The sequence below is a fragment of the Ascidiella aspersa genome, chromosome 9, assembly GCF_963924565.1.
Source record: "Ascidiella aspersa chromosome 9, kaAscAspe10.2, whole genome shotgun sequence".
Lineage (NCBI taxonomy): Eukaryota > Metazoa > Chordata > Ascidiacea > Phlebobranchia > Ascidiidae > Ascidiella > Ascidiella aspersa.
Genome location: NC_139455.1, coordinates 3,612,714 through 3,638,959, shown reverse-complemented (window position 1 = coordinate 3,638,959; position 26,246 = coordinate 3,612,714). Strand labels below are relative to the sequence as shown.

Here is a 26,246-nt window from a genome sequence, read left to right as displayed (position 1 = left end):
TTTCTCCCCAAATAACATTCCTGCCTAGGCCCGATTTTGAAAACAATTTTTTTAATTTTTCTTGATTGTTACGTTACCAGGTGCGCGAGCTGATGAATGACGCTTACGGCGGGGCCCCTGACGTCACAATGTCGGGGGGCAAACGCTCCCCCTGGATGAAATCACGAAGAAGAAAGCGACCAGCCTTTTGTAGATCCCTGCCTCAAACTAAACAGGTCAGTTTATCGCAGTGATCGAAATGAGAGAGAAAAGCCTTTTGTTATTTTATAAAATGTTTGAAAAAAGTGGAAAAATGTAATGGGTAGTTTTGTTAGAATAGCATGCTGCAAAATATACTTAACTACAGTTTATGTGCCGCTATAGGTGCTTATCCAAATTTCAAACTGTCAAAAATTTGTCTCGAAAGTTTGCCTGTTCAAAAAAGATAAGCCTAATGTAGGCAAGTATGTGAGATTTTATTACCTTATCGTCTAGTTCAGCGGTTCCCAAACTTTTCTAAAAATTTTGCCTGGTGGACCCGTTGCGATTATATTGATATTTCGCGGCCCTATAAAAATTCAAAGATCAGTTGATCCATGTTTCTTGTAGTACACTAGTGCAGTCACGATTCTTTCTAAATATAATGTAACAACTTTTTGACTATTATACGAACGATTCGCTGATAGCAGTTAGTACAGTATAATAGATGCTTTATGATGTCACAATCGGCATCAGAAAATATGCTATATGATCGAATAATAAAGCATACCTAAAGACAATAAAGATGACAGATAATGTTTAAAAACATTCGCTGAAGCCTAATGTTAAGATACTTAAAGACTAATTCACCTTGCGTACCCTCTAAAACTGCTGTACGGACCCCAGTTTGGGAACCGCTGGTCTAGTTAGTGTTGTTCTCAAGGTATAATTGTTTTGGTTTGTCAAACGTGTGCCGCGATTGTACATGGCCGTATTTGTCTAATTCTAAATAGAGGAATCAGGTGGCACTGTATAAAGACAAATTGTATTTGATTCTCGACAAGCTTTCGCACATCCGTGCTTCATCAGGTCAAAGTAGAAATGAAAGGCACTACTTCAAACGGTTGCCGTCGATTTTTGCACAGAAAAAAAAGAACAAAACGTAATCGCATGATTTTTCGCGCGGCGCCGAAAAACAAAAACAAAAAGCGGCGCCGTTTGTTTTGAAATCATCCGCTGTTCTTCCGCCGGTGAACGACCACTGACATTACTGGCAACACGCCAGGACGCAGTCGGATGCCGTCTGGTCACGTTAACGCCGCTATTCGCTGCGTCAAGTTTCCTCCCATAAGAAATGAGTAAGGGTTTTTGTTTTCACTTCAAGCGACGCTTTAAGAACAATAATAGGGCGCGGGGCAAATTTTATACTTGGATATTTTTATCAAAGCCCATACAGAGGTATATAGGTATCATTTTGAACGTTTCGAATAACTCTTTATTCATTTTCAACAAATTGAAAACGTTCAAAATGCTGCTTACTTCTGTGTGGGTTTTGATATTCTTACTTCGTCTTACTACAACCACCAAACATTATGCCACAAAACTTAAATATTTTGTTTGGCTTTGTGGTATACGCTTAAGTGTCTTGCCGTTTTGAAGAGGCACTACTGGCAATAAAAGCCTTATTAATTGAAAACAAAACGGGAAAAAAGCAAATAAACTAGTTTTATGAGACATTTCACTTTAAACAGTTTCCTCCATAAGAAATGAGTAAGAGTTTTTGTTTACCCTTTGGGCGCCGGCTGATAACACAGATAGTGAAAAGGAATTACAAACTTTGAGTTTTTGCAAGCAATTGTGTGATTATTTCTCGACTTGGCCCCCTCTGAGCATGTGTAGAGCTCAGTTGGTATACAGGGGCGGTCCCGGTAAGGCCGGAGGTTGTGAGTTCGAACCTCACTACAGGCTAGTTGTTTTTTATCCTGCCCGGCTTGTATCATTGATCGACAGGTTCGGTGAGTGTGCGATTGCTTGTTGGGCACTATAAATACGTCATCGTTGGTGGAAAGTAGCTTCAATGGGGCTAGATCACAGGTTGTTAAGAAACACATGTGTGTGTATCTTTCGTTGGATTTGTTTGGTTTTGATGTCTAGGCCTTGTGATACTTGCCTATGCGTCTTGCCCTTGTAAAAAAATACTGGCCACTTCCTATTAATAACATTAATTTGTTAAGGTTCATGAAAAATGTGGTGCAAACCTAGTTATCTTAAGGTATCTTACCTGAAATACGGTTCTAATAGTACCTTTTGACAACTAGTAAACCAATCAATCCCATTTTGTTACGACGTACTTTCCTTAGTTAAAAACGCCTCGCAAACGATGTCATTTGTCGCGCAGGAGTTGGTGTCGGCGGTGAGCGAGGAAGTGTCGAAGCTCTTTAATTTCTCGAATGTTCGAAGAAAGCTCGACCCACGTTCAGCCCTCAAGTGGGGAACTATGAAGAAGAAAGATAACGTCGACCTGCTGCTGGTGCGTTGTGTGTTGTATGCATGAAAAAACGCTTACGGATTGTATTATTTTTTTGGATAAGGGCAATTAAAATACGCAAATGGTTAACATTAACTGATAATGATACAGGAAACGTCTTTATCAAGATGATGTTGTTTTACCCAACATTTTTGGCTTTGAGATTCATAAGTTCTATTAAAACTTGACTTAGTGGGTGACTAAATGGATATCATACTTCATTTTGAAAACCAACAACAATATGTTATTCATAAACTTAGATTTACACACATTTTCACAATTACATATAATGTTTACTCAGACGCAACTTCTGTATGATCGACTTGACTGAGTAAAACAAAGGCCAACACTCGTTCCGTGGTCGAATCAGCCCGTGATATTACCCATATGTCATTGCGACATCCGACCCCTCTAGTAGTTTACCAACGGTATACCGCAAACCGTCATTGCAAACCCCTTGTTCTAAAAACTTAATAACGTCAGTCGCTTTATTAAATATTTTAGGAGAAATATATTTTGCCATTAAATGGCTTTTTAAGTCTATGAATTCGTCGGAAGAATTAACCAATTACGCACAAAAGAGTTTGATTGGTTAAAACTATGTCATGTCAAAAATTCTCTCAAAATTGGTGAAGTAATTCAAAAGTGACGTAACGTTAATAAAACAGGACGCCAGTCACGCCACCCAAAATTTCCCATATCTCGAGATCTTTCCCTAAACCAGTGTTTTTAATATTGGTTGACAGAAAAAAATTTCCGAAGTTTGATAATATTGTGGAAGCAATACGAAGACATTGCTCATATTGATTAAACCCGCACTGATTTATGCTAATTTCTAAAGTTTTGTACGCTAACAAAAAGTTCAGTAAAAAAATCAGATAGCTGTTATTCTGTTACGCTTTAGTTTTTGGGTCCCAACGAAATAAGACTGAAAAACACTGCCCTAAAGCCTTAATCAATGCGTCAACAAGCCTACCATACAAATTTCAAACGATGCAACCCGTCTGTTACGTCACAGATCGACGAGCTGCGTGAGGAGGAACCAGAGTGGACGGACTACGACCTCGACGAGCGAACAGTCAAGATGCAGCTCGCGGACAATCTACTTGACTTCTTGTTAGCTGACACTGTTCAGTGCTTCAACAGGATTGGAGAGGCACGAGCGGCCAGGGAGGGAGCTTCATGATGGGGCAAAGTCGCCCCTCGGCTGACCCTCCTACGGCTGACTACTCGCACCGACCCTGTTTGATGTAACACCATACAAAGAGGCTTTTTGAAGCGAATTTTAAGTGTTTTCCCCATGGGGTTTAAGTATGTTGTTGGATTGGGGATATCTCCGCCTTGTCTTTTACATCCACCCATTTTAGAGGTGAAGCACCATTAGTTAACTAGGGTTATACTCAATACGACTACATACCTTAACAAGGTGCCCTGAAATCCATCGCACACTAACCGAATCTGTTCATCAATGATGCAAGAAAAGCAGACCAGGCAGATTAGGTTTGCGATGGTTTTTGACATACTGAAGATACGCACAGTTGTTGAATTCATATGTGTGTGTGTCTTCATACAAGGGTATGATATTCAATGCATTTTACTGAACATATGTATTTAATTGGCGACCCTTTACGCTATCCACTACAGTAGCATACTAAGTGGTTGGTAGCAAGTTATTTTACGCCAAATTAAGCGGTTTATTGAACAACACGCATGTCGTATCTGTAGAAATTCCGAAATTATCCCCTTATTAAGTTAACTCTAGTTTTTCATTAAGATATCTTCGGAAATGCAATGCTGTTAGAATGCGTTTTTTTACATCATCGCTTTTAAATGCCAAAGACAATAGAAAACACGCTTAACAAATCCGAAATTGTAGAAGCATTTAGATGTAATTGCGTCATGATGAAACGCATTGACGTCAAAGTTGCGTTGGTTTATTCTAACACAGGGTTATTTCCACCCCGCGGATTTTTTTAAGGTTTCGTTTATTCCTTACAAAGAACTCGCGAAAAATCAGGAAGCTGTTTTCGTACTTTTGCGAGCTGTGTGCCTTTTTCTTGTTGGTGTCTTCGTACTTTATATTTTTCGGCTCGCGTCGCTATATATACGTGTCTTAACGTTTTAAGGCGGATTTTTAGCTTTTCGACTATATTTTTTATACTATATAGAGATTGTAGGCGTATGGTGCGAAAAATAGCGACCCCTGTAATTATAGAAAGACAATTCTTCAAAACTGTCGGAATCGCGATTTAGTGAAAAGTGTTCGTCGTATAACTTTGCCAAATTTAACTCTAGATCGACCCACACAAAAATTTCCAGTAACTTACATTAAACCTACCCGCTATAAATCAACCCCACTGCAATGTAGAGACTAGGGGTGTCGGATGATATCGTCCAATACAAGGGCGGTTTCGGTGCTCATCCGACAGCAAATTATTTTTGGCATTAGATCTGTGTTTTCATAATGTAGAGTTTTTTTACTTTAAAGGTGACATTTTAAGAAAATTTTATGGTAAAATTAATATACATATAAAAAAATTCCAAACGCAAAGCAAAATTCGATCTCTAATTCCCTGAATAATAATTTCCCTAAAAAATGTATTTTCACTTAATTTGATCGAATTTTTTATTTGGCTAGTACTGAACTGCTACATTTAAAAAAAAATATATAGTATATATAAATCCCAAGTAAAAAGCGACTTGGAATTTAAATTACAGATTCACATATTTTTTGTTTATGAATTTCGATATCTGACATGACAATTGAAGCGATTTATAGCCGAAGGTGAATTTTTAAGATACAAAAAGTTATGTCGCTTTATGTTAGTTTTAGAGTCCCCTCGCATTTTATCACAGAACAAAACGCCTTGTACTCTTTTTCCGACAACTGATTTTTCACTGTTAGTGTGGCCACAATGCGACGGCGATTTTTTCCACACATTTTTGTACTTTTTTCGCGTTTAGTCTCTCGTCAGACGCCTGTCCATTAAAATCGTTTTGCAAAGAAAAGTGATCTTGTTTGTGGTTTTTCTCAAACTGTATATTCATGTGACTAGAATCAGTTATTTTAGGAAACTAAGTTTGCCCAATCATATAATCTCTCTAGCCTATCTATAAAACACCGAATAGCCTCTTACATGCATATGAAAGTATGAAACTATATTGTGCCTCTGCACTTGAGAAATCTTCTGTCCCTTACACTTAAAATCGTAAGCTGTACGTGGTTAATGTCCAGTGCGTTTCACTTTTCATCATTTTTCATAAAGGTATTTTTTTCACTGCTATTTCTGCATAATGCACATGAAGCACAAACAAATGGGTCTTCCAAGGATTCGGTGTTAACCAAAGCCGATGTACAACCTTTTATATTGTAGGACCGTAAAAGATTTTAGGCATTTATGACAGAAAAGAAACAGGGAAATAACCAATATTAAGTATGATATTCAAAAACTATAACAAGTTTCAACAGCTAACAATTTTGTTTAAAACATTAATGATAGTATTAAATCTATTGACAGCTTGTCTACAGTCATTAGTTTGTTAAGAGTATTGGTTTGAATATTGGAGAAATAATGGCACGATTATTTTTTTTACTTTCCTCATGAAAAAAAATGATTGAGTTATTCCATAAAGCAAATCATATCCTCCGAGTAAAAAAGTTAAAGAACCAATGAACTAAAGCAAATTTCTTTAAGCAAAGAACAGCAGACACTCGCTGCAACTGGTCAAAGCATAATGACTGTAAGCTACACCATCACGAGCACAATTTAATGAGGGGCACGGCCGTCATGTGTCAATCCTTTGTCACACTTGGCCTTCCTCAGAAATACAACGAAATAATTAAAATTAGTGCACGTTGTCAAAAAATACAGGGAGTGTTAAATCGCGCGCAAAAGTAGAAAAATACGAATTTCACGTGGTCAATATATATCACTGATGCTGCATTTAAAGAATTAAATACACTCTTTGCTGTTCTAATTTACTGATTCAGCCTCAATAGAAAAGCTGAATTGTCTATAGATGTCCACAACGTCTGAAGCAACGTTCTTAAAAAGTCAGATTTAAGACGTTAAACCACTTTGCCAAGAGTTTTTATGGACAAAAAATATAGTATTTACTGTCCGACAGCAAAAAGCAACAAAGGTCATATTAAACTAAAAAAACTTGATCATGGTTTTACCACAGCACAGACGTTTCAGAACAAAATCGTTTTGCAGTAGCTACCTTAAATATAATTTAATTAAGCACCCGTATGAAGTAACCCTCTGCAAATATTTAAATGAAACATTTTTAAACTGCTTTAACGTTTGACACAGTTTACTGTAACATATGTTGATCTTATTAAAAGACAGCATTTTAAGGACATTTTCACTTAATATTTAGTTTTCTTAAAAACGTCAAATTAGGCAAGTTGTAATTTTAAGTTTAAGTTTTGAAATTTTCCAGTGATAGCTTGTGTGGGGGAAATGATGCTTTTAATTGTTTTAACAAAACTATGCTATATAAGTCAGGCTATCCATTTCAATTATTTGAACGACTGACTTATGGTTTTGTTAACAAATTCAGTCCGTTGCTGATCAACACGTGCAACGTTATAGGGATATTTTGCCATTGAAGTTTTGTCATTTTGCCTTTAAAGCGTTCAAACAGCAATTGCTTCTTAGCTCTACCTGGTTTAAATCTCTTTGGCTCTACTGAATGATTTTTTGCACGAACCACTATCGTTCAAGTAGGCGGAGAGTCATATTTTTTATCACGTATACGCAATCAAAAAGTTTAGTCATTTTGCCTTTAAAGCGTTCAAACAGCAATTGCTTCTTAGCTCTACTGAGTGATTTTTTGCGCGAACCACAAACGTTCAAGAAGGCGGAGAGTCATATTTTTATCAGGTACGCATTCAAAAAGTTTAGTCATTTTGCCTTTAAAGCGTTCAAACAGCAATTGCTTCTTAGCTCTACTGAGTGATTTTTTGCGCGAACCACAAACGTTCAAGAAGGCGGAGAGTCATATTTTTATCACGTACGCAATCAAAAAATCTGGTTTAATCTTCGTCACTGCGGAAGCAATTAAAATTCAAATATCCTTCACAATAAACTGAATATAATTCGTCTGTAATTTGATTAACAGGCCTGTTTGCAAAGTTGTAAGTGTGTATTTCAAGTACAGTAAGTTGCAAGAAGTTTTTTTTCAGTTAATATATATAGTGTGGATTGATTTCCGCCAATTCTTGTATAGCAGACAGATACTATTGTCGTTAAAACTCTACCAGATTCGCATAAAAAAGTTAATTAAACTTTACAACCCCTTCTTTCGTGCAATAAAGCAAATTATCAGTAAAGAAAATCACAGAGAAAAACACAAAAAAAGCTTTTTTATCAAACCGTACTTTGTCGGAGAATGCTGTTAGCCAAAAAACACCAGTATGTAAATTTGCCTGGTTTCTTTTAGCCCGTTAATCGAGAAAAAACGTGCAGGCCTAGAAGACTGATGGCGCCGGCCAGAAAGCCCCTCGTTTGTGAATGCCATTTCCGTTTGAGGAAAACTTTCTCTCAAGTTGCACGCCTCGTGACTAATTGCCTGCATTTCGACTCCGAAAAGAAAGTAGCTGTTTTTGCCTTTTGTTTATCCTATGCTAGCTTTAATTGGCCTGCAACTTCGAAGGACCCTTCAGTATCACTTTGTTTCGGAATTCGGCCGATCTAGTGTTTTACAATGCAGAAGGTTTCACTTTGAATTGGAAAATGCGTTTTTTTTCTTAAACTGGGACCCGAATGTTTGGCTAGCATTTCGTTTTAAGCGCTATAGGTCAATATAAAGGTACACTCGATTTTCAACTTGATTATAAATAATGCTTCGCTTTACGCGAGTCTTCTAATAGGTTTTATTTTTGGTGACAGTTAAACAGGTTATGCTTGCGCTTTATATTAGATGGTACATTAGAGCAACGGTTTCGTGAGATTTGTGTGTTAGGAATTTAATTGGTTATCTTGCAATAAACTCGAACGCATAATTAACTTTTGAGATTGGGCTTCAGTTTTTCCTTTTTAGGCGAACAAAAACAACGGCCCCTGAATTAAATTTATTTTCTATCAAAAATGCGATCGGTATAGGTTACTCAACAGTGGCTATTATTACCTGTTCTGTTGTTTATTTTAGTCCTAACAAGGTTTAGCGATGAAATATTTCGCATTGTCGGTTGTGGTGTTGCTGGCCTGTATCGGACAGTTGGAAGCTGGAGTGGCTGTCAGGTTAAATTGCAGCAACACCAATCCATGCAGAGATTTCTTCCAAGGTAAATACAGAGTGCACTTGTGTTTGTTTCAAAAAAAATATATATATAGCGCAGAATTGAGGAATAACAATATTCAACAGCTTTATAGTTTTTTATGTTAATGAATATGACTTAAACTTAAAATGCTAAGGAGATTGATTAGAGTCACGGCCCCTTTGTTGCTAACGATAAATTTACTACTTAGGGTTGTCCGATATAAATCAGATCGGATCCACACCGATATAAAAATGTATCGTATTAGTACTCGTCCGATACTATGGCGGTATCGGTGACCAGGCGCGGATGCAGAATTTTCTTGTGCGGGGAGGTGTAAAAAAAAATCAGAATTGACGTCACAAAATCACTTCAAAACGTGACGTCACAAAATTGCATGGGGGGCATGACAATTTTTTTCAGAGATGACGTCACAAAGTGACAAAGGTGACGTCATAGTGTGGCGCCACAAGTTACGCTACAAAGTTTCACATAAACGTGACGTTGTATTAAGTAACCCTAAAAAAAGGAGCCCGAAATTTTTTGGGTTTACGTAGTTGAAATAGGCAAAACATACATTTTATTTTATTTATTTATTTATTATTATTTTTCCCGGAGTTACTTCAAAGCGAGCTGTGCGCATCGCTGCAAAAACGGCGTGTTTCCATTTCCGCAGAGTTGCCGGCGCCGCATTTCAGAGAGCCCTTGTCGTTGGAATCAAACAACGGCTATTTGCCGGTCACTCTGACCGCCCAGATGTCCGAGGTTACCGTTCAGTGGCTCAAGCTCAAGAGGAGGACCTTTAATGGACGCATGGAGGCTCCTACTTGGAAGGTCTTTCCGGGAGATCGCGTCGAAGTTCGTCTGGTGAGTTCGCACAAAAAAACAATATCGATTTGTAATAAGAATATCAAAGCCCATACAGAAGTCGGTATCATTTTGAACGTCTCGAAACGTTGCTCATAACGTCTTACTACAACCTCCAACCCTTATGCTCCAAAATTTCAATTTAAATCATTAACATCAAAATAAAACGTTAAACTATTAAAATTGGTAAACTCCTCGTTCCACAGGAACTGATGATGCCACTTTGGCGAAATATATTTTCCTTCAAACAAAACGTCTGATCCTGTTTTTTCTCATGTTTTTAACTATGAGTTTTACTTGTCAGTCTTAACAGTTGTTTCATCTCTGAACAAAGCTTTCAAAAAGTAATAATAGTTTTTTCAGCCAGAAATTAAATAAGATTTTTTACTAATCTAAACTTCTTTGTACAGCGAAATAACTTGGGACCAAACCCGGTGAACGAGACCGGTTTCAACACTCTCCACAAACCCAACACCACCAACATCCACACTCACGGACTCCACATCTCCCCAGAGGTAAGATTATTGATTTTGAATAACCGCTAAACGGCGCTGTTGCGTCGTTACGTAGTAACTCGTGTTGCTGACACCCGATAGCCCAGTGACTAGGGTTACTAGATTCACGCTTCTGCCCACCAGGATTTTTTCGAGCTCATTTTATTTGCTACATGGAAAGTAACACAAAAAATCGGCTTTAAAATACCGAATACCGCAACGCGCATTATTTGGGTTAGGGTGTCGATTAGCGTTTGAGTGTGGGTGGGCCAGGTATTATTAAATCTATTATAGATAATAATACTTGACCTACCCAAACTATAATATTGCTTGAACTGCCCAAATCTCTTTCTATACATACCAAATTGAAGCATTACCTTCCTAAAATAGAACAAAGATGCTTTGAGCAACAACATGATTATTTTGCAAGTTTGGGAAGGCTAGAAAAATCTAGCCTGCGGTGAAGTTTGACTTACGATCTCGTCTATACCTTTGGTCAATTCTTGATTAGCGTCCAGTAAGTCTACATTGTTCAGTTAGTAAGGCGACGTTGTCCATATGGCCGAAAGTGTTTGGTTTGACCCTCGCAATATACTTGATATTGCTAACCTTGCCTTGCTTGCACGATAATCCTTATTAGGCTAACTGATTTCGGCAAATATTTCCAAACACTTTTCCGAGACGGAATGGTAATGTAAATTTATTGTTCAGCTGCAAGTAACCCACTAATGCACGGTTGATTAAATAATCTGTTTTGAAATATGTTCTGCTGTGTTTTGTTCTAAACCTTTTTTTTGGTTTTTCTTTCATAAAACTATTGGTCGACAGAATTTTTTTGCAACGTAAATGGGCCACGAAAGAAAAAATGGTTGAGAACCACTGATCTAATATGATGTACTACCTGCTATCATCAAATCGTTCGCATTAGTTAGAAAGGTGTTACATTAGATTTGGAAAGAATCGAGACTACACTAGTGGACTACAAAAAACATGGTTAAACTGACCCTTGAATTTTTATAGGGCCGTGAAATATCAAAATAATTGCTGGTCTAGACAAAATCTTGCCCTTGCCGAGAGTATAACAACCTAAACAACGTCAGAGTTTCGTCATATGACATTACGTCATACGAAACAACAGCTGACATCCTGTTTTTTTCCCGCAGGGCAATGCGGACAACGTGTTTGTCGAGATTGACCCTGGACAAGAGTTCCACTACGACTATCGCATACATGATGAGCACCCCGCCGGGACATTCTGGTATCATCCGCATTTTCACGGATCCGGCCTCTTCCAGGTAAATCATCAGTGTAGTAAACAAGTCAATTTTAAATGACTTGTAAAATAACTTAAGTTCAAATCAAGTCTTTTTGAATAAACAACAAGTCAAGTCAATAATTAGAGAAAATTAACTTCAAGTCACGTCCTTGTAAAAATAAAACGTTAAACTATTGGCAATTTTTAACTCGTAGGATTATGAGCAATAACTGAACTGAAAAATAAAAAAACGCAACATATAGGAAACAATTTGTTGTATGTGCAAAAATTTAGCTCAATTTTATAAAAACACACAGAAAGCACTTTATTTCACTCCAAGTCATTTGCCCAAAAGACTTAAGTCAAGTCAAGTCATTTTGAAAAACGGTGACTTAAGTGCACTTAACTCAAGTCATAAGTCATGTCAAGTCAAGTCAAGTCAAGTCAAGTCAAGTCATTGACTTAAGTCAGTACAACACTGTAAATCAATAACAATCAATTTGACTACTCGGTTAAGAGCAATGTCGGCAATCTTCTTTTTTACCTGCGGCATACTAAAAGGGCCAAAAGAATTCGGCGACATCCACTGAATATGCGTAAATCACAAATAAACACATGAGCGAATATTCAAGACACCTGACAGCAAACAGCAAAGTTGATATGATTAAAATGCGCGAAAATTTGACGTATAACATTCCTTTATCTTATACGTAAATCTTCCTAAAGATCTTAAGTCGGAAATCCTAAAAAAAAAATCCTAAAAAAATCCTTGTTATAACAACAGCCCAAATTAGTTGATACTTTGCATTCTGCAACCAAGGCGATAATAACATGGACATCAACGCCAATAGTTTACAATGGTATTTTATGGGTTTCGAGCGTCATGTGGATAGCTATCTTTTTTGCTTTAGTATAAATGTTGAAAACTACTTGTAGCAAGGAAATTGTTTTTTTTTTAATTTAAATAAAGTCCTAATATTATAATTACTTATTAAAAACAATTTAATTTAACCCAAATCATTTGTCCGAATGACTCAAGTCGAGTCATTTTTCCAAAAAGGCTTAAGTCAAGTCAAGTCATTCAAAAATAGTGACTTAAGTGCACTTCAGTCAATTCATTGACTGAAGTGAGTGACTAAAGTCACTAAGAGCTTTATACTTAACTTGATCAACTTTACAATTACTTCCTTCTAACAGACGATGAGCGGCATGTCCGGCCTGATCATAGTCCAGGACTACCCGAACCGGTTCAGGGTACCCAGGGAACTCATCCGGGTTTCGTGTCCTGACTTTTGCCAACATGACATCGAGATGCTGATGCAGCCTACCCTTCAGTATAGCGCCGACGCCGTGCCAGTTGTGTTCGGAGATATACAGCAGGAAATACAGGACGACCCGTTGTTTATGTACGTTCGGACACAAAATTTTTTTGATCAAAAAACGAAAACAAAACGACATCATTTTAATTTTTCACTTAGCGATTGTGAGATAAATTAGACGCTTTCTTGTTTTCTCGGTTTTTTGTGTTTGGGTAAACTTTTCAAAAGCTTGATTTCGTTGTTTGAAATAATTTTGGACAAGTTTTTCGTTACTAAAAAACTTTACCCCTTTATTTACGTACGTTCGGGCTAAAATCGCCACTCTTTTTTAATGATCTAAAAACAAAAACCTATCGACGTTCTTTTAATTTTTCTTTTAGCGATTTGCGATAAAGTAGACGTTTTCTTGTTTTTTTCGTCTTAACCTGGCCAAAAATTTAATTTATTTGTTTGAAACCGCTTTGGACCATTCTTTAGTTGCTAAAAAACTTTTGTTGATTGAAATTTCTGGATTTTAACAAAAATACCCCTTGCCATGCTTCTGGGGAGCAATGCAGAAGAGATGTTTAAGAATGTGTACTTCAAGAAGTTACATGTATGCGCAATGTTTCGTCGCCTACAGCAGTAGTTCTTAACCTGTGGGTAAATTACTTTTTTTTTATAAATAGACAATTTGAAAATTTGCAGGGGGAATTTAACAATAATATGATAATCTGTCTATGACAACCAAATTGAAAATTATAAGGTTGTTGTAGGGTGGGAAAATACAGAAAATCCCTAACTTTTTGAAAATATAATAATTAAAGACCCTGAATAAATGTAGCGACCTATTTTTTCCTGGACTAACTTATTTTAAACTGACATTCTCGGTTAGCATTTCGCGGTTCTATCCATTTTACTACGTTTTTTTCGTTTCAATGAAATTTTGTTGAGTCAGATTACGCCGATATGAAATCACTTACGTAAAGTGCACTTTTTAAACTACTGTTTATACAAATGTTGTTTTGAGAAAATGCAATTTTTTTTGGTACTGTTAGACTAAATTTAGGTGAAATTTTCTCAGGAGTTCGATCGAAAACAGAAAGTGTTTTAAATTTTTCTATGACTTAACTTTGTGGCGTCGTACTTGAAAAAAAACAATGGTGCAGGGCTTGGGGCGCGTTGGCGAAGTGGTTAGCGCCACTGACCAGCAATCCTCAGATCCGGGGCTCAACTCCCGGCTGAGCACTTTACGCGCGGTGCTTGTTGGCTGAGCACGTGAAAACCGTAGCCCGATGATCAAGCAGAGAGCGCAAGTCGCGATCAAGTAAATAATCTCTGCAACAGCGCGTCTACGAGCTGAGCTGGCGGCTGTGGAAGGAGAAGACATCTCTCACTACTTTACAGAATTGTATACATTGCTAGTGCAATGTATGGTGACGCGTGCATTGTATTGTGATGTATATGTACCGCGCACTCGAGTATGTATGTAGGGCTTGAAACGAAAATAACCATCATTCCCCCAAAAACGCCAAAACGCCACTTATTGAGTTCGATTTTTTTTCAGGAACCGAGAAGAATTAGCGTCTGGTGGCACCCTGGGCGACTGGCTGGTGGAACCGGAAAACAGAGTGGACTACTTCACAGCTAATGGTCAACTTCACCCGGTTATGAAGTTCAGGCCTGGACAGATGAAGCGAATGAGGTAGACCTAAAACTATACATTATGCTTCAATATATAAATAAAAAAACAGCTCCTCTGGTCATTTTAATTCTTGACCAACGTTTCGGCAACCTATGCAAGTCGCCTTCGCCAGGGTGATGACAGCGAACGTTCGTACAATAAACGGAAAACACACAAAGGAAAAAATGCAAAAAAAAACGCGAGCAACGAAACGTTTAGAAAATAATTAGCGATAACGTTTTGCCTCTAGTCCTTCAGCGGGTGCTTGTAGCATGCAGAGAGCATCACGTCTGTTTTGATGTTTATGGTGTTACTCTTCTTATGGATGTTCCAAGATTCTAAAAATAACCTTTTTCTGTAGCCTGACTCTCGTGCTATTATTGAAGCGGCACCAAAATCAATTTGGTGGCTTTGGGAAACAGCATATATGCTTTGAAATAGATTTAGAAAGCATTTGCACTGGGGTGAGAGTTCTAGTCGTTTATTGCCTTGAACAGAATAAATCTTTTAGTTCGTAAGACTAAATAAGCAGCCGAAACGTACACGAAACGTTCAAAACGCTGCCTACTTCTGTATGGGCTCCGATAATTACTACGTCTTACTACAACCTCGAACCATTATTGTCCGAAGATTACAGCAAACGTTTCAACAAAACATTCAAAATGCTACCTACTTCTGTATGAGCTTTGATGTTCTTACTACGTCTTACTACAACCTCCAACCATTATGCTCCGAAGATTAGAGAAAACATTTGTATTTCGTAATATTTTTTAGGTTCGCGAACGCTGGAGGCGCCCACGCTCTCGAAATCGAAGTGAGGGGAGTCGGTCACAACAACAATTGCACTATAAGGGAGATCGCCTTCGACGGGGTGTACCTGGACGCGCCCAGGGTGCCCCGGACCGGACAGACCCTGGTGGTACCGGGCGGAAGGGCCGACTGGATGATTAGATGCGACCATCCCGGCAAATACGCGGTATTTATTACTTGTTCTGTGCATTTTAGGCCTTTGAGGTTTGAGCCTTTGGCTGCTAGACCTATAATGTAAGACATAACTGGATTGGTACACCGAAAGCCATTGCAGACTCACCAAATCTGTCGATCAATGATGTAAGCAGAGCAGGCGAGAAAAACAAGTAGCCTGCAGTGAGGCTACGCAGCTCAGTTGGTAAAGCGACACTCCCGGCCTGACCGGAGGTTGTGAGTTCGATCCTCACTGCAACCTAGTTTTTTTTCTAGCCTGCCTTGCATTATTGATTGACAGATTCGGTGAGTCTGCGATGGCTTTCGGTGTTCTAATGATACGTAAGCCGTAATCGTTGGTCAAAAAGCAACTTCAGAAGGGCTAGATCTCATTTGTTAGCACACATATGTGTTTATACATGTTTAATTGAAGAACTGGCATTCGTATCTTGCCCAACTGTTTTTTTGTGTATGCTTGCACCATCAGGAAAACGAAATGATGAAAAAAACGCGATCAGAATCTTTCTCACTTTTTTCGTTCAACTATAGCTTTAGTTCGGGCTGTAAGGTCTTTTTATGACCACTTTTGGTCTTAGTTCGACAAATGCAGGACTTATTCCGATTTATACGTTATTAGGACTATTAGGTATTAGCCCTGTTTTGACCTTATTACGAACTGTGTTTTATTTCGACGTCGATGTTGTTCTTAATTTGGAGACCAACATTTTGTCTAGCATTCAAACTGAAGACCTCAGATGAATTTTGCCAAAAACAAAAACCAAGTTATTTCTAAAAATAAACATTGGCCTGTTTATACTATTTCCTCAGATCGTCTCGATCGTGAAAGCGGAAAACAACCCTTCGATGGGAACTTTTGACCGGCACAACGGTACCCTGGCCACCATTTCGGTGGAGGGGCGAAGGATCTTGCGGCCCCTGGGGTTCCCCACTTGGCTCCCGCTCCGGGCCGATTTCATGAGGGACCTACAGAACCTTGGACCGTGGGAAGAAGTGCAACAGTTCGTGATTGAGATGGGACCCGCCAATACACTGAACAGAGAATTCTTGCAACAAAATAAATCGCTTCAAAACAGGTTTCAAAGCGTTTTGGTGGATTTTTACTTTTCTTGGTATTTTTTACCCATTTTTAGAGGTTTGCGTTGTCACTGCCCTTGTACTAAATTTATTCCCCTGAAACATGATTTTTTGGCTGAACCTGCGTTTTCGTTGGCCTAAGTTTATTCATAAAATGAATGCAACAAAATCAATCGCTTCAGAACAGGTTTCAATAATGCGTTTTTGGCGAATTTTGGTGGATTTGTTTACTTTTAATAAATATGCTGTTGCTACCAGGCATAGTATATTTAAAACAGGTTGCTCTGGCAATATATATTATTTTCTACCAACGTTTCGGGTTACTATCCGGCAAGCCTTCGTCAGGGTTTGTTTAGTTTTGTTGGTATTTTTTTACCCATTTTAGAGGTTTGCATTGTCACTGCGTTTGTACTAAACTATCTCCGAAACAAGACGTTTTCAGCTGAACCTGATTTTTTTGTCGGCTTAATTTTATACATAAAATAAATGCAACAAATCGCTTTTAAACTGTGGGTTTTTCTTAAAGTAAAACTTTGCTTATATTAATAAAACTCATGCAAATTTTGGCGTTTTCACGGCATTCTGGTTTGCTAACCGGCAATTTTGGCCTTTATGCAAATTCATTTTGTAATTTTGGCCAACCTAATCTTTAACTATTTTAATTATCGAAAACTGTTCTGTTTTTGAAACAAGTCCATAAAATGTTAGGCCAGAGTAGAAGGCATTGATAGTTATGAGAGGAGTACTCAAATCGCTCCATGTGCATGATAAGCCAGGGCTGTGGAGTAGAACAACCCGACACTACAATATGTATTCAACCCATTTACGCAACAACAAAAAAGGGGTATAATTAGCACTCCCCTCATAGTTGGTCTCATAACTCAACCAGCCATAATAGTTTACAATTTACAGTTTGCACCATATCAGTTTGGAATTGCGCATGCGCACGTCTGGCTTGGCACTCGGGTAGTTTTACGCACTCTTACTGAAGTCCCTAGTCCCGAATCCGATTACTGCAAAATTAACTGATTCCGCCTAGTCCCGAGTCCGACTTCGACTCCAGCTCCGAAGCCCAGGACATAAGTAAATCTGTCCTAATTGGCGTCATGTTCGTTTTACCAAAAGGCAGCGTATCTAAACATATAGAATGTGAGATCAACCTACGGCCTTTCCTCTCTGTGTAGGTACTCGATGAAACTTGGAACAATTCAAGAGTGGACTTTCGTCAACGCCAACCCGGTCTTACTGCATCCCATGCACATCCACGTCAACCATTATCAGGTATAAATGCGTTTTCACTAGCTTATTAACAGGACGTTTATTGCAACACTGTAGTGTCCCATAAAGTTACATGGAAATAGTTTGTATTTCTTTATATGGGGAGTCTTTGTGGATGGCACCTTTTTAGATTTGCTTGTTTCATCAAAGTCTGTTATAGCCAGGCCTGTGTATTCGGTTAGCAACAGCCCGAGTCCGACTTTTAAACAATAAAGTCGATTCCAAATTCGGTCAAAATTGCCTGTTCCGTCAGTTTTTCACCCAGCTCCGATACCACATCCTGTATTACACATATTTATTTATCTAAAAAGAGCGGATATGCAGCAATCTACTCATAGGGGTGTAATATAACTTATCCAATCGCAATCTATAGTTGGTAATTCTGCACCATATGCTGTTTCACCTCTACATTTACAGTAGACCGCTATATCGAGTGATACTGCATATGCGCACGTCGGATTGTTAGTCTTACCCGAGTCCCGAGTCGCATAACGCATTACCAGTAAAAGTTATCAAGGAAAAAAGTCATAGGGAGTAGTTGTTAAAGATTTTCACCTGCGGACCACTTAGGCTTTCTAACATCGCAATCGGATTTTGAATGACACGGGATCAGTTATTGTTGTATTCGTAGAAGGTTTATTACTCATGGGTAGAAGGAAAGTATAGTACAAATAAACATAAAACACGCCAGGTAATATAGGGCGCAGAATGCAATCACCATTCAACGTAAACCAAGTGTACTGCGCCTTAGAGACGCTAGCAAAACACAACGCTATAGCAAAGCCTGCTTAAGGCGTGCATCCTGCAGGGCAATAGAGTCAAAGAGTGCAACAACAAAACACCGGGTACGAAATTAGTAGAATAGTCGCACTCCATGACAGTTATAGCAGCTCGGTTTGCCAATAATATAGGAGTCCATTTTTACTACTATTATTCCTATTAACAGTACGAAATTTCTAAACAAAGGCTCTATGTTTTACCAGGTGATCAGCTACAACCGCTACCGGGGGCCAGTTTCTACCAGACAAGTGATTGAACAGGGCGAAGATTTCCGCGTCAACGATGTCCTTGTCGACCAAACTGGAAGTCGCTGTCAGTTCCAATGGTCTGGATACGACCCGAGTAAGATCTGAAAGCATGGTGGTTAGTTTCAACGAGACCCCGTGTGCTAAGTTATGTATAAAATGGCTTTTCGCGACGCCAAAAACGTTACTGTTGCTTAGAATTATCAATCGAGACCAAACATGTTCAAAATACTCTAGCGCTTAGCAATTCAGGTCAGACACATTAACCAGATCTTAAAAGATATATATATATTTCGCCAACAAAGGAATCGTCAGTATATCTGAATAAAAACAAACGCAACAGTATTAAGAATAAGTCAGAAACATAAATATAAGAATAAGTTAGAAACATAAATATAAGAATAAGTCAGAAACACACTGTTACTGATCAGGAATTAAGGTCGACATTTAACATTTATCTTGCAAGGGTCAAGGTGATTTCTATTATCACTAGCTAGGGCTATTTTATTTTAACCTAAAAAAAAATTTTTTGACTTTATTTTTATCAAATTTTGACTTTATTTTAACCTAACGAAATTGCTTGTTTGTAGAGGCCACAGTTTTTCCTTAAACTGATACCAGTTACCCAAACGTAATATTTTGTCGAAAAGTCAAGGTGTTTTATGGATTATGAAAAGTGCGTCGGTTTTTTAGGCGATAGATTTAGCTTGCTTAGGCATTTTTGTATTACAGAATTTCAGTGGACTATTCTTAAAATCCAAACTGTTGATCTTCGAAAAGACCACGTTTATGAAGATGACTCAGGAACTGCGTCACAATTAAACCATATTAACCAATAAAAGCAGGAACTATGTTACAATGCCCACTTGGATCAGCAATAACTTTTTTTCCGCAAATTGTCCTCTTCATAAACGTGGTCTTTTCAAAGATGAACAGTTTGGATTTTTGGAATAGCCTACTGACATTCTGTAATACAAAAATGCCTAAGCAAGCTAAATCGTCTTCTGCAAGAGTTAGACAGATATGTCGAGATTTCTAAAATCGACAAAATATTATGTTTGGGTAACTAGTATCAATTCAAGGAAGAACAATGGCCTCTACAAATGAGCAATTTTGTTAGGTCAAAATAAAGTCAGAATTTAATCAAAATGAAGTCAAAATTTTTTTCTTTAGGTCAAAATAAAAATGGCCCTATTCATCACGCATTTATTACTTTTCGTCAGATTTTCCCTCCAACCAAACCGGCATCACACAAAACGATTTGCAGTACATTGGCCACGAGGTTCGTTACGTCAGTGGGGAGGGGGCCCTCGCATACGCCCCTGTTGGAGATTGGAGGGAGACCATATCTGTTCCTGCCCTCGCCAACATTACCGTAAGTTGAACCATTTACACCAGATATTTTTTTGGAACATGGGTAGGTGCACAAATTGATGAGTGTCGATAGATAGGAGGGGTGCAAACAACTCACAAAAAGTTAAGAATTCCACCAGTGTTGCTGTAAGTTTCTTTTCGGTTGAACATGTGCAATTATTTAGTGCTTGAAAATGAATTTTAAAGCCAAATAAGTTGAGTAAATCAATATCATCTCAAAAAGACATTTCGATACGTAGTTGTATCATCCAATCATGAGTTCATATGTAATCTGAGTATGTAAAAAGAAGATATCTCCTCGCCCTAATGCACGTCAATGCGACAATGACTTCGAATGTTAGCAATATACTTGTAACTCAGACAACAAAGTCGAAAGTATATTCAGTTCATATGTCTGCGTATAATAGAGTATGTACAGAGCGTATCAAAACGTCTATTTTGACTGACTGTCTGTAGATGCCTTCAGTATGAAGATGCTTTGTGATGCGGGAAGTATTTGTGTCAATCGCTCCCCTCTGAGCGTGTGTAGCTCAAATCGAGCGACGGTCTCGGCATAGCTGGGGGTCGTGAGCTCGAACCTTACCACAGGCTGGTTGTTTTTCTAGCCCGTCTTGCTTGCATAATTGACCGACTATTTCTGTTAGTCCATCGACGGCTTTCAGGGTACTATGATACGTAAGCCGTTATCGTTGGTCAAAAAACGACAACGGCCACAGTTGTGGTATATGCAATACGCATGTGATTGTATCTTTCATTGACTGAATGTGTGCTACAGATCCCCTTCAATGCGAAGTTACTTGTACTAAGATAAAGTAGCAAGCAATGGTGTCATGGTTGTTTTTCGACTCGCTCCCTCTGAGCCTGTATAGCTCTGTTGGTAGAGCGACGGTCCCGGTTAGGCCGAAGGTCGTGAGTTCGAACCTCACTACGGGCTAGTTTTTCTAGCCTGTCTTGCTTGATTGACAGATTCGGTGGGTGTGCGATGGCTTTCGGTGTACTAATTATATATGGGCTAGATCACAGTTGTTTTACGCTCATGCGAATATGTTGTTTTCATTAACTAAACGTGTACTTTAGATCCCCTTCAATGTGAAATTGTTGGTACGAACCAAATGCAGTAATGAATGGTGCCACGTGCCGCTCAGTTGGTCGATAGACAGTCCCGGCTTGACCGGGCCTTGTGAGTTCGAATTTAACCACAGTCTATAGTTGTTTTTTGAGTTAGATTTATCGATTGCGTACAGCATTAAGCCTTTCGATTTCTGCTCGAAAATTTGAAATCGTTTTTCGGCTTTTATCAATCGTTTTATTTCTGACACTTTTTGTCCACAGATACGGTTTATACCGAGCCACTTCACCGGCAAAAAGGTGATCCACTGTCATAACAGCGCCCACGGGGATCGCGGTATGTTCATTGTGGCCGAAGTCGTCAGACCTTGTAAGTATAGTGTTTGCCGATATTGTCCACTGATGTCCGATGATCGAAACTAGGTAGGAGCAGGGCCGGATTAAGGGTACTGTAATTCTAAGGCTATTTATAAGGGCCTAATTTTGCAAACCAAGTTACTAAAAGTATTAAAAACACATACATCTACTCACACACAAGGCACAAATTGACCCGACTCAGATATTCTTTTTTTTTTATTTAAACAACTGGTACTGGTACTGGTACTGGTACTGGTACTGGTATAAAATTTATCCTTAAAGAAATAAGGAACAATTTTTTCCAGGGCCTATAGGTAGGAGTATCGAAAATCGTCCAATGCTTATGTGGTATCTGTGCCGATCCCATAGAAAGCTTATAGAGGAATTTTAGCCATTGCGTTAATATCAGTGTGAAAAAAGGTGCGAACAATCATTAGAAAAAGACCAGGAAATAAAAATACTAATCAAGGTACGAATTACGGTTCGTTTTTTTTGCTCTGCTCGTGACTGTAATGAAAGAAAATTGTTTTGCCCGAAATACTCTGTTAGACCAAAATTTTATTTATCTTGTGTTTTCGCCACGTTTTGGTACATTTATTAATAAATAATTTGCCGGCAGAACAATTTTACAATTGACACAGTGCCTTGCAGCATCAATAAAATCACAGGAATTTGTTGATGGTTTGAAATGACTTTCAGGTCAGCTGACTTGTAATATAAAAATAACTGATAAAAAAACTATTTGTCGAACGATTTGGTTTGACGGGTTGACTTGTACTTGAATGGTTTGACTTGACTTAAGTTGTTTGGGTAAAATGACTTAACCTGACTTAAGTATTTTGGCTTAATAACTTGATTTGACTTAAGTCTTGCCTTGACAAACGACTTGAATTAAATGAAGTGCTTGCAATAAGTTTTTTGTAAAATTGGCTAATTTACCTTAATTATCGAACGTAAAACAATTTGCTTACTGTGTATTGCGTTTTTGTTATTTTTTAGTTAGGAGTTAAGGTATTGTTTATATTCGGGCTAGTTTACCAATTCTAATAGCTTAACGTGTAATTTTTATGACAAGGACTTGACTTGCTCTGATATGGATTGACTAGGACTTGACATGTTATTTATTCAAAAAGACATGACCTGGACTTAAGTTATTATACATACTGTATGACTTCACTTACACTTCGGTCAGTTTACAAATAATCCCACTGGACTTACGTTATTAACTTAGGGCGATTATTTTTTGACCTAAAAAATGAGAAATTTTGGCCTTAAAATTTTAAATTTTGATAAATTTTACCTAAAAATATATATTTTTGACAAAATTTTGACCTATTTGAAATAAATTGATTTAAACAACATAATGTTGTTTAAAGTACTGCATTAGTGTGCTGGTGTCGTCATCCACACGTTTTGATGTTTTACTGACCACAGGTCGAACACAAATCAGTTATTTTTTCGGGTTTATTCAAAATGCTTGGTTGATGTTTTTTGTGTCATTTGAAAAAGACAAACAACTATAAAAATGCCGAACAAAAACAAGACGCAATTTATTTAAAAAAATGTTGTGTAAACAGTTGAAATACAACGTCAAAATAAGAGCAGACAATTAAAAAAAAGATTTAGTTATCGAAATAGGAAATGGAATAATTGCAAATCAAAACTAGGCCTGGTGGTTAATTCTGTAAGCTCTTGTATATGATATATTGCTCTAATGAAGACATAATACAGTTAAAATGTCGTTAAATATAACTCAAAACTAAATGTTTTAGAAAAAAATTTAACTGAAGGACATTGTCAAAGTGCTTACTATATAGTTTTTTTTTAATTTGTAGACGATTTAAGTTTCTTTTTAATGAATCATAACTTAAAATAGTTTTGACAAACTTTGACCTAATGTGTAAATTTTGACAAAATTTTGACTTTTTTGACAAGTCAAAAAATAATCGCGCTAGTTATTATACAAATAACATGAGTTACACTTAGCTTAGTTTACAAATAACTTGACTGCAACTTAAGTCATTTAAAATTGACTTACACCACTGCTTTTTTGCAACAGACGCTGACCTTCCACCGGCCAGAATCGCTAGCAACGGGAACCTGGCGGGTACTTGTCACCCTGGGGACTGGTACCCGGGCATCAGCACCCTCCCCTCGACCATCGCGCCTCCAAGTAGCCCCTCAGGGGTCCTTACCCTTGAGCAGTGGGTGCAGTGCTACTACCCGCAGTACCTTAGTCTCTTAAGAAACAACTGGTACTTTAGAAGCATCTTCCAAAACATCTACAACCATCTTAGTTATTCGGGCCGTATTCCTCAGAGCTGTAGTCGCAACTTTTTCGGTTTCGGCGGCGGCAGTGGCGGTGTCGGCCGTGTCGGCGGTGGCGGAGGCGCCGGTTTTGCCGGCGGACAGTTCCAGTTGGCGCCTGGCAGGTCTTTGGCTTTACCTACCCCCAACCTGAACATCCCCGGACTTCCCCCCAACCTCAACTTCCCCCCCATCGTGACGTCACCTCCCACCCCTGCCCCTACCACAACCACCGTGCATATCCCCGCTTGGAAACTGACGTTCCGAGAGTGGCTGGCGCGCAACCCCAGGTACATCCAGCTGCTGGACACAAACCGCCCAAGTGTCAAGCGAATATACAACAAGGCTATTATGAATGCAAAGGCCGAGGCGGGACGGGACTAAACATCGCTTTCGATCCTATACGGTTCCCACGTCTGTGTTAAAGTATTATCGGCACTTTAGTTTTTTGTTCTATCGGATTTCGGTAAAACACTCATTTTATAAAAGGCTCATGCCGCTATCTTAGAAGCTATTTAATATGCCTCTTAGTAAGAATATCAAAACCCATACAGAAGAGGCTAGCATGCTGAACGTTTCTAATATCTCCTATTCCTTTTCAACCTAGTCCGGGATGTTTAAAACGTTCTAAATGTTACCCACTTTGATATGAGATTTGATATCCACTTCATACTACGAATAACTACACACTCCAACCACTATGTCCCGAACTATATTAGTCTATAATACGTTTTGTAAGTACAAACAAAAATTGCTTAAAGTCTGCGTCTAGGTATTTTAAAAACTGTTTCTCACCAAGTTTTTTGGTAATTTTAAGAAAAAGTGCATTTTGGTTTAACTGAGCAAAAAGCTTGAAAATCTCTCTCTCTCTCTTTGTATATTTCTCTCTTTATATCTATACTCTTTCTTCAAGTTTTATTTAGTTTTCGTTTTTGCAGTAAATCATACTCGGTTGCCCTTTGATTGCTTTCAATCAGTTAGTAAATGCCATCTGGTGTAAATTTTGTGAACTTTTACGATCTGAACAATATTAAACTATTCAAGGAATATACTGTACGTGTTCAACTGTGTTAAGTTTCTCGTAGCCTTATTAGCACACGCAAAGAGGTTTTGAAACATTGCAGACCACTTTTCCATAACGATATTAATGCCCTTCTATCAAGTTCCATCAAAGTAAGACGATGTGCCAAGTTAGCGGATGGACACTCCTTTTTAATCCTAAAACCCCATAAACTTAATTCTACTATATATAATTTTGGCCATACTAATTCTGGTTCGGCAACCACCAGTGCAGACCGGCTATACAGTCGCGACGAATCATAATGTATTCTCCTTATCTAATGTTTTGCCTTTATACGAGAAAAGTGGTGTTGGTAAAATATATTTTCTCCCGATGGCCACGACCTTAATATAATTCAGAGTTCTGGCAGTGTAAATCTATTTGGGTACGCTATGCACGGATCTGTAATGTAGCTTGATAATGATTTGCAAAGCCCAAAAGGTCGAGTTAATCGACATCATGTTGATTAAGACGATTCGATACGAGCTTGTATCATCGTCACATTAACTGAAGATAATACAAGTTCTTATTGGAACGTCTTAATTGACTCAATATATGTATTTATGTGAATTTGAACTATGCGTTCGTCGTATTCCAGTGGCCAAGGCTTCGTCGTGCCATGAACCCTTGAAATCTTGTTATCAACGGAAATCGGTTAAATGCAAATTTTCCAAATTAAATTCAAAAGCGCCCAGTGGCAAGTATATGTGGTTCGCAAAAACAAAAATTATTTTAAATACGATTTACTGGTCAAATCCCTATGCACTGTGCTTTGTAGATACAGTGTATTAATTTTAATTAAATTATAGAAGTTTAAAATGAACTTGGGCTAACAATTTCTTTATTACCTACTTTTTTGCAGTTTACAAACGTTCATGAAATTAGTGATTTAGAAACATTATACGAGTAAAAAAATCCGTTAGCAAACGTTTGATGTAAAAATTCCAACGAGTTTTACCTATATTAGGCCTACCATATGTCCTCTTTTAGGAGGATTTGTCCTCTTTTCTCAAGAAAAATGAATGGTCCTCCGAGGACGCTCAAAAGTGTCCTCTTTTTTGGCATTTCGGGTTAGTTGCTTATACTTTTAACAAGACTAGACAAGACGTTGTATTTATTTTTCCGTTGAAAAGGTAATAATAACAGCATTTCAGATTTATTAGGCGATTAGTTGTGGGCCTATAAACAAATCCCGAGGTCTGTATTCGGCCCGAGGGCGTAGTTTATTATGATCGGTGTCCCGGATTGGTTATCTGTCAATATTTTGCGCAAATTCGCATCAAGATACGCACTTTTTTGACCTATTTATTAGTCTATTTTTGTGTATACGCGGGACTTTAACCAACGTTCGAAACTTTCGTAGAGTTTTTC

The 26,246-nt window shown here is 38.1% G+C and overlaps 2 protein-coding genes across 2 annotated transcripts in view; both read left to right on the top strand.

Moving 5' to 3' along the window:
- Positions 1 to 5,011, top strand: part of LOC146131937 (centrosome-associated protein 350-like) — a 53,057-nt gene extending 48,046 nt beyond the window's left edge. The window contains exons 47-49 of the mRNA XM_083397147.1: positions 81 to 215; positions 2,357 to 2,488; positions 3,504 to 5,011. Coding sequence (XP_083253273.1) covers positions 81 to 215; positions 2,357 to 2,488; positions 3,504 to 3,671 — 435 coding nt within the window. The 3' untranslated portion in view covers positions 3,672 to 5,011. The remainder of the gene's footprint in view (positions 1 to 80; positions 216 to 2,356; positions 2,489 to 3,503) is intronic.
- Positions 5,012 to 8,639: 3,628 nt separating this feature from the next.
- Positions 8,640 to 24,768, top strand: LOC146131936 (uncharacterized). Its single transcript, XM_083397324.1, has 13 exons — positions 8,640 to 8,777; positions 9,427 to 9,617; positions 10,028 to 10,132; positions 11,275 to 11,406; positions 12,564 to 12,772; positions 14,232 to 14,369; positions 15,123 to 15,324; positions 16,140 to 16,405; positions 17,591 to 17,687; positions 18,668 to 18,806; positions 19,933 to 20,084; positions 21,416 to 21,521; positions 23,568 to 24,768. The coding sequence occupies exons 1-13, from the start codon at positions 8,660 to 8,662 to the stop codon at positions 24,197 to 24,199; spliced, it is 2,487 nt and encodes an 828-aa protein (XP_083253450.1). The 5' UTR covers positions 8,640 to 8,659; the 3' UTR covers positions 24,200 to 24,768.
- Positions 24,769 to 26,246: the final 1,478 nt, after the last annotated feature.

Excerpts from the sequence above, each read along its gene's own strand:
- LOC146131936 (XM_083397324.1), top strand. The coding sequence starts at position 8,660 with ATGAAATATTTCGCATTGTCGGTTGTGGTGTTGCTGGCCTGTATCGGA. Across the intron at positions 11,407-12,563 it reads ACGGATCCGGCCTCTTCCAG|ACGATGAGCGGCATGTCCGG; the intron begins GTAAATCATCAG and ends TCCTTCTAACAG. Across the intron at positions 18,807-19,932 it reads ATGGTCTGGATACGACCCGA|ATTTTCCCTCCAACCAAACC; the intron begins GTAAGATCTGAA and ends ACTTTTCGTCAG.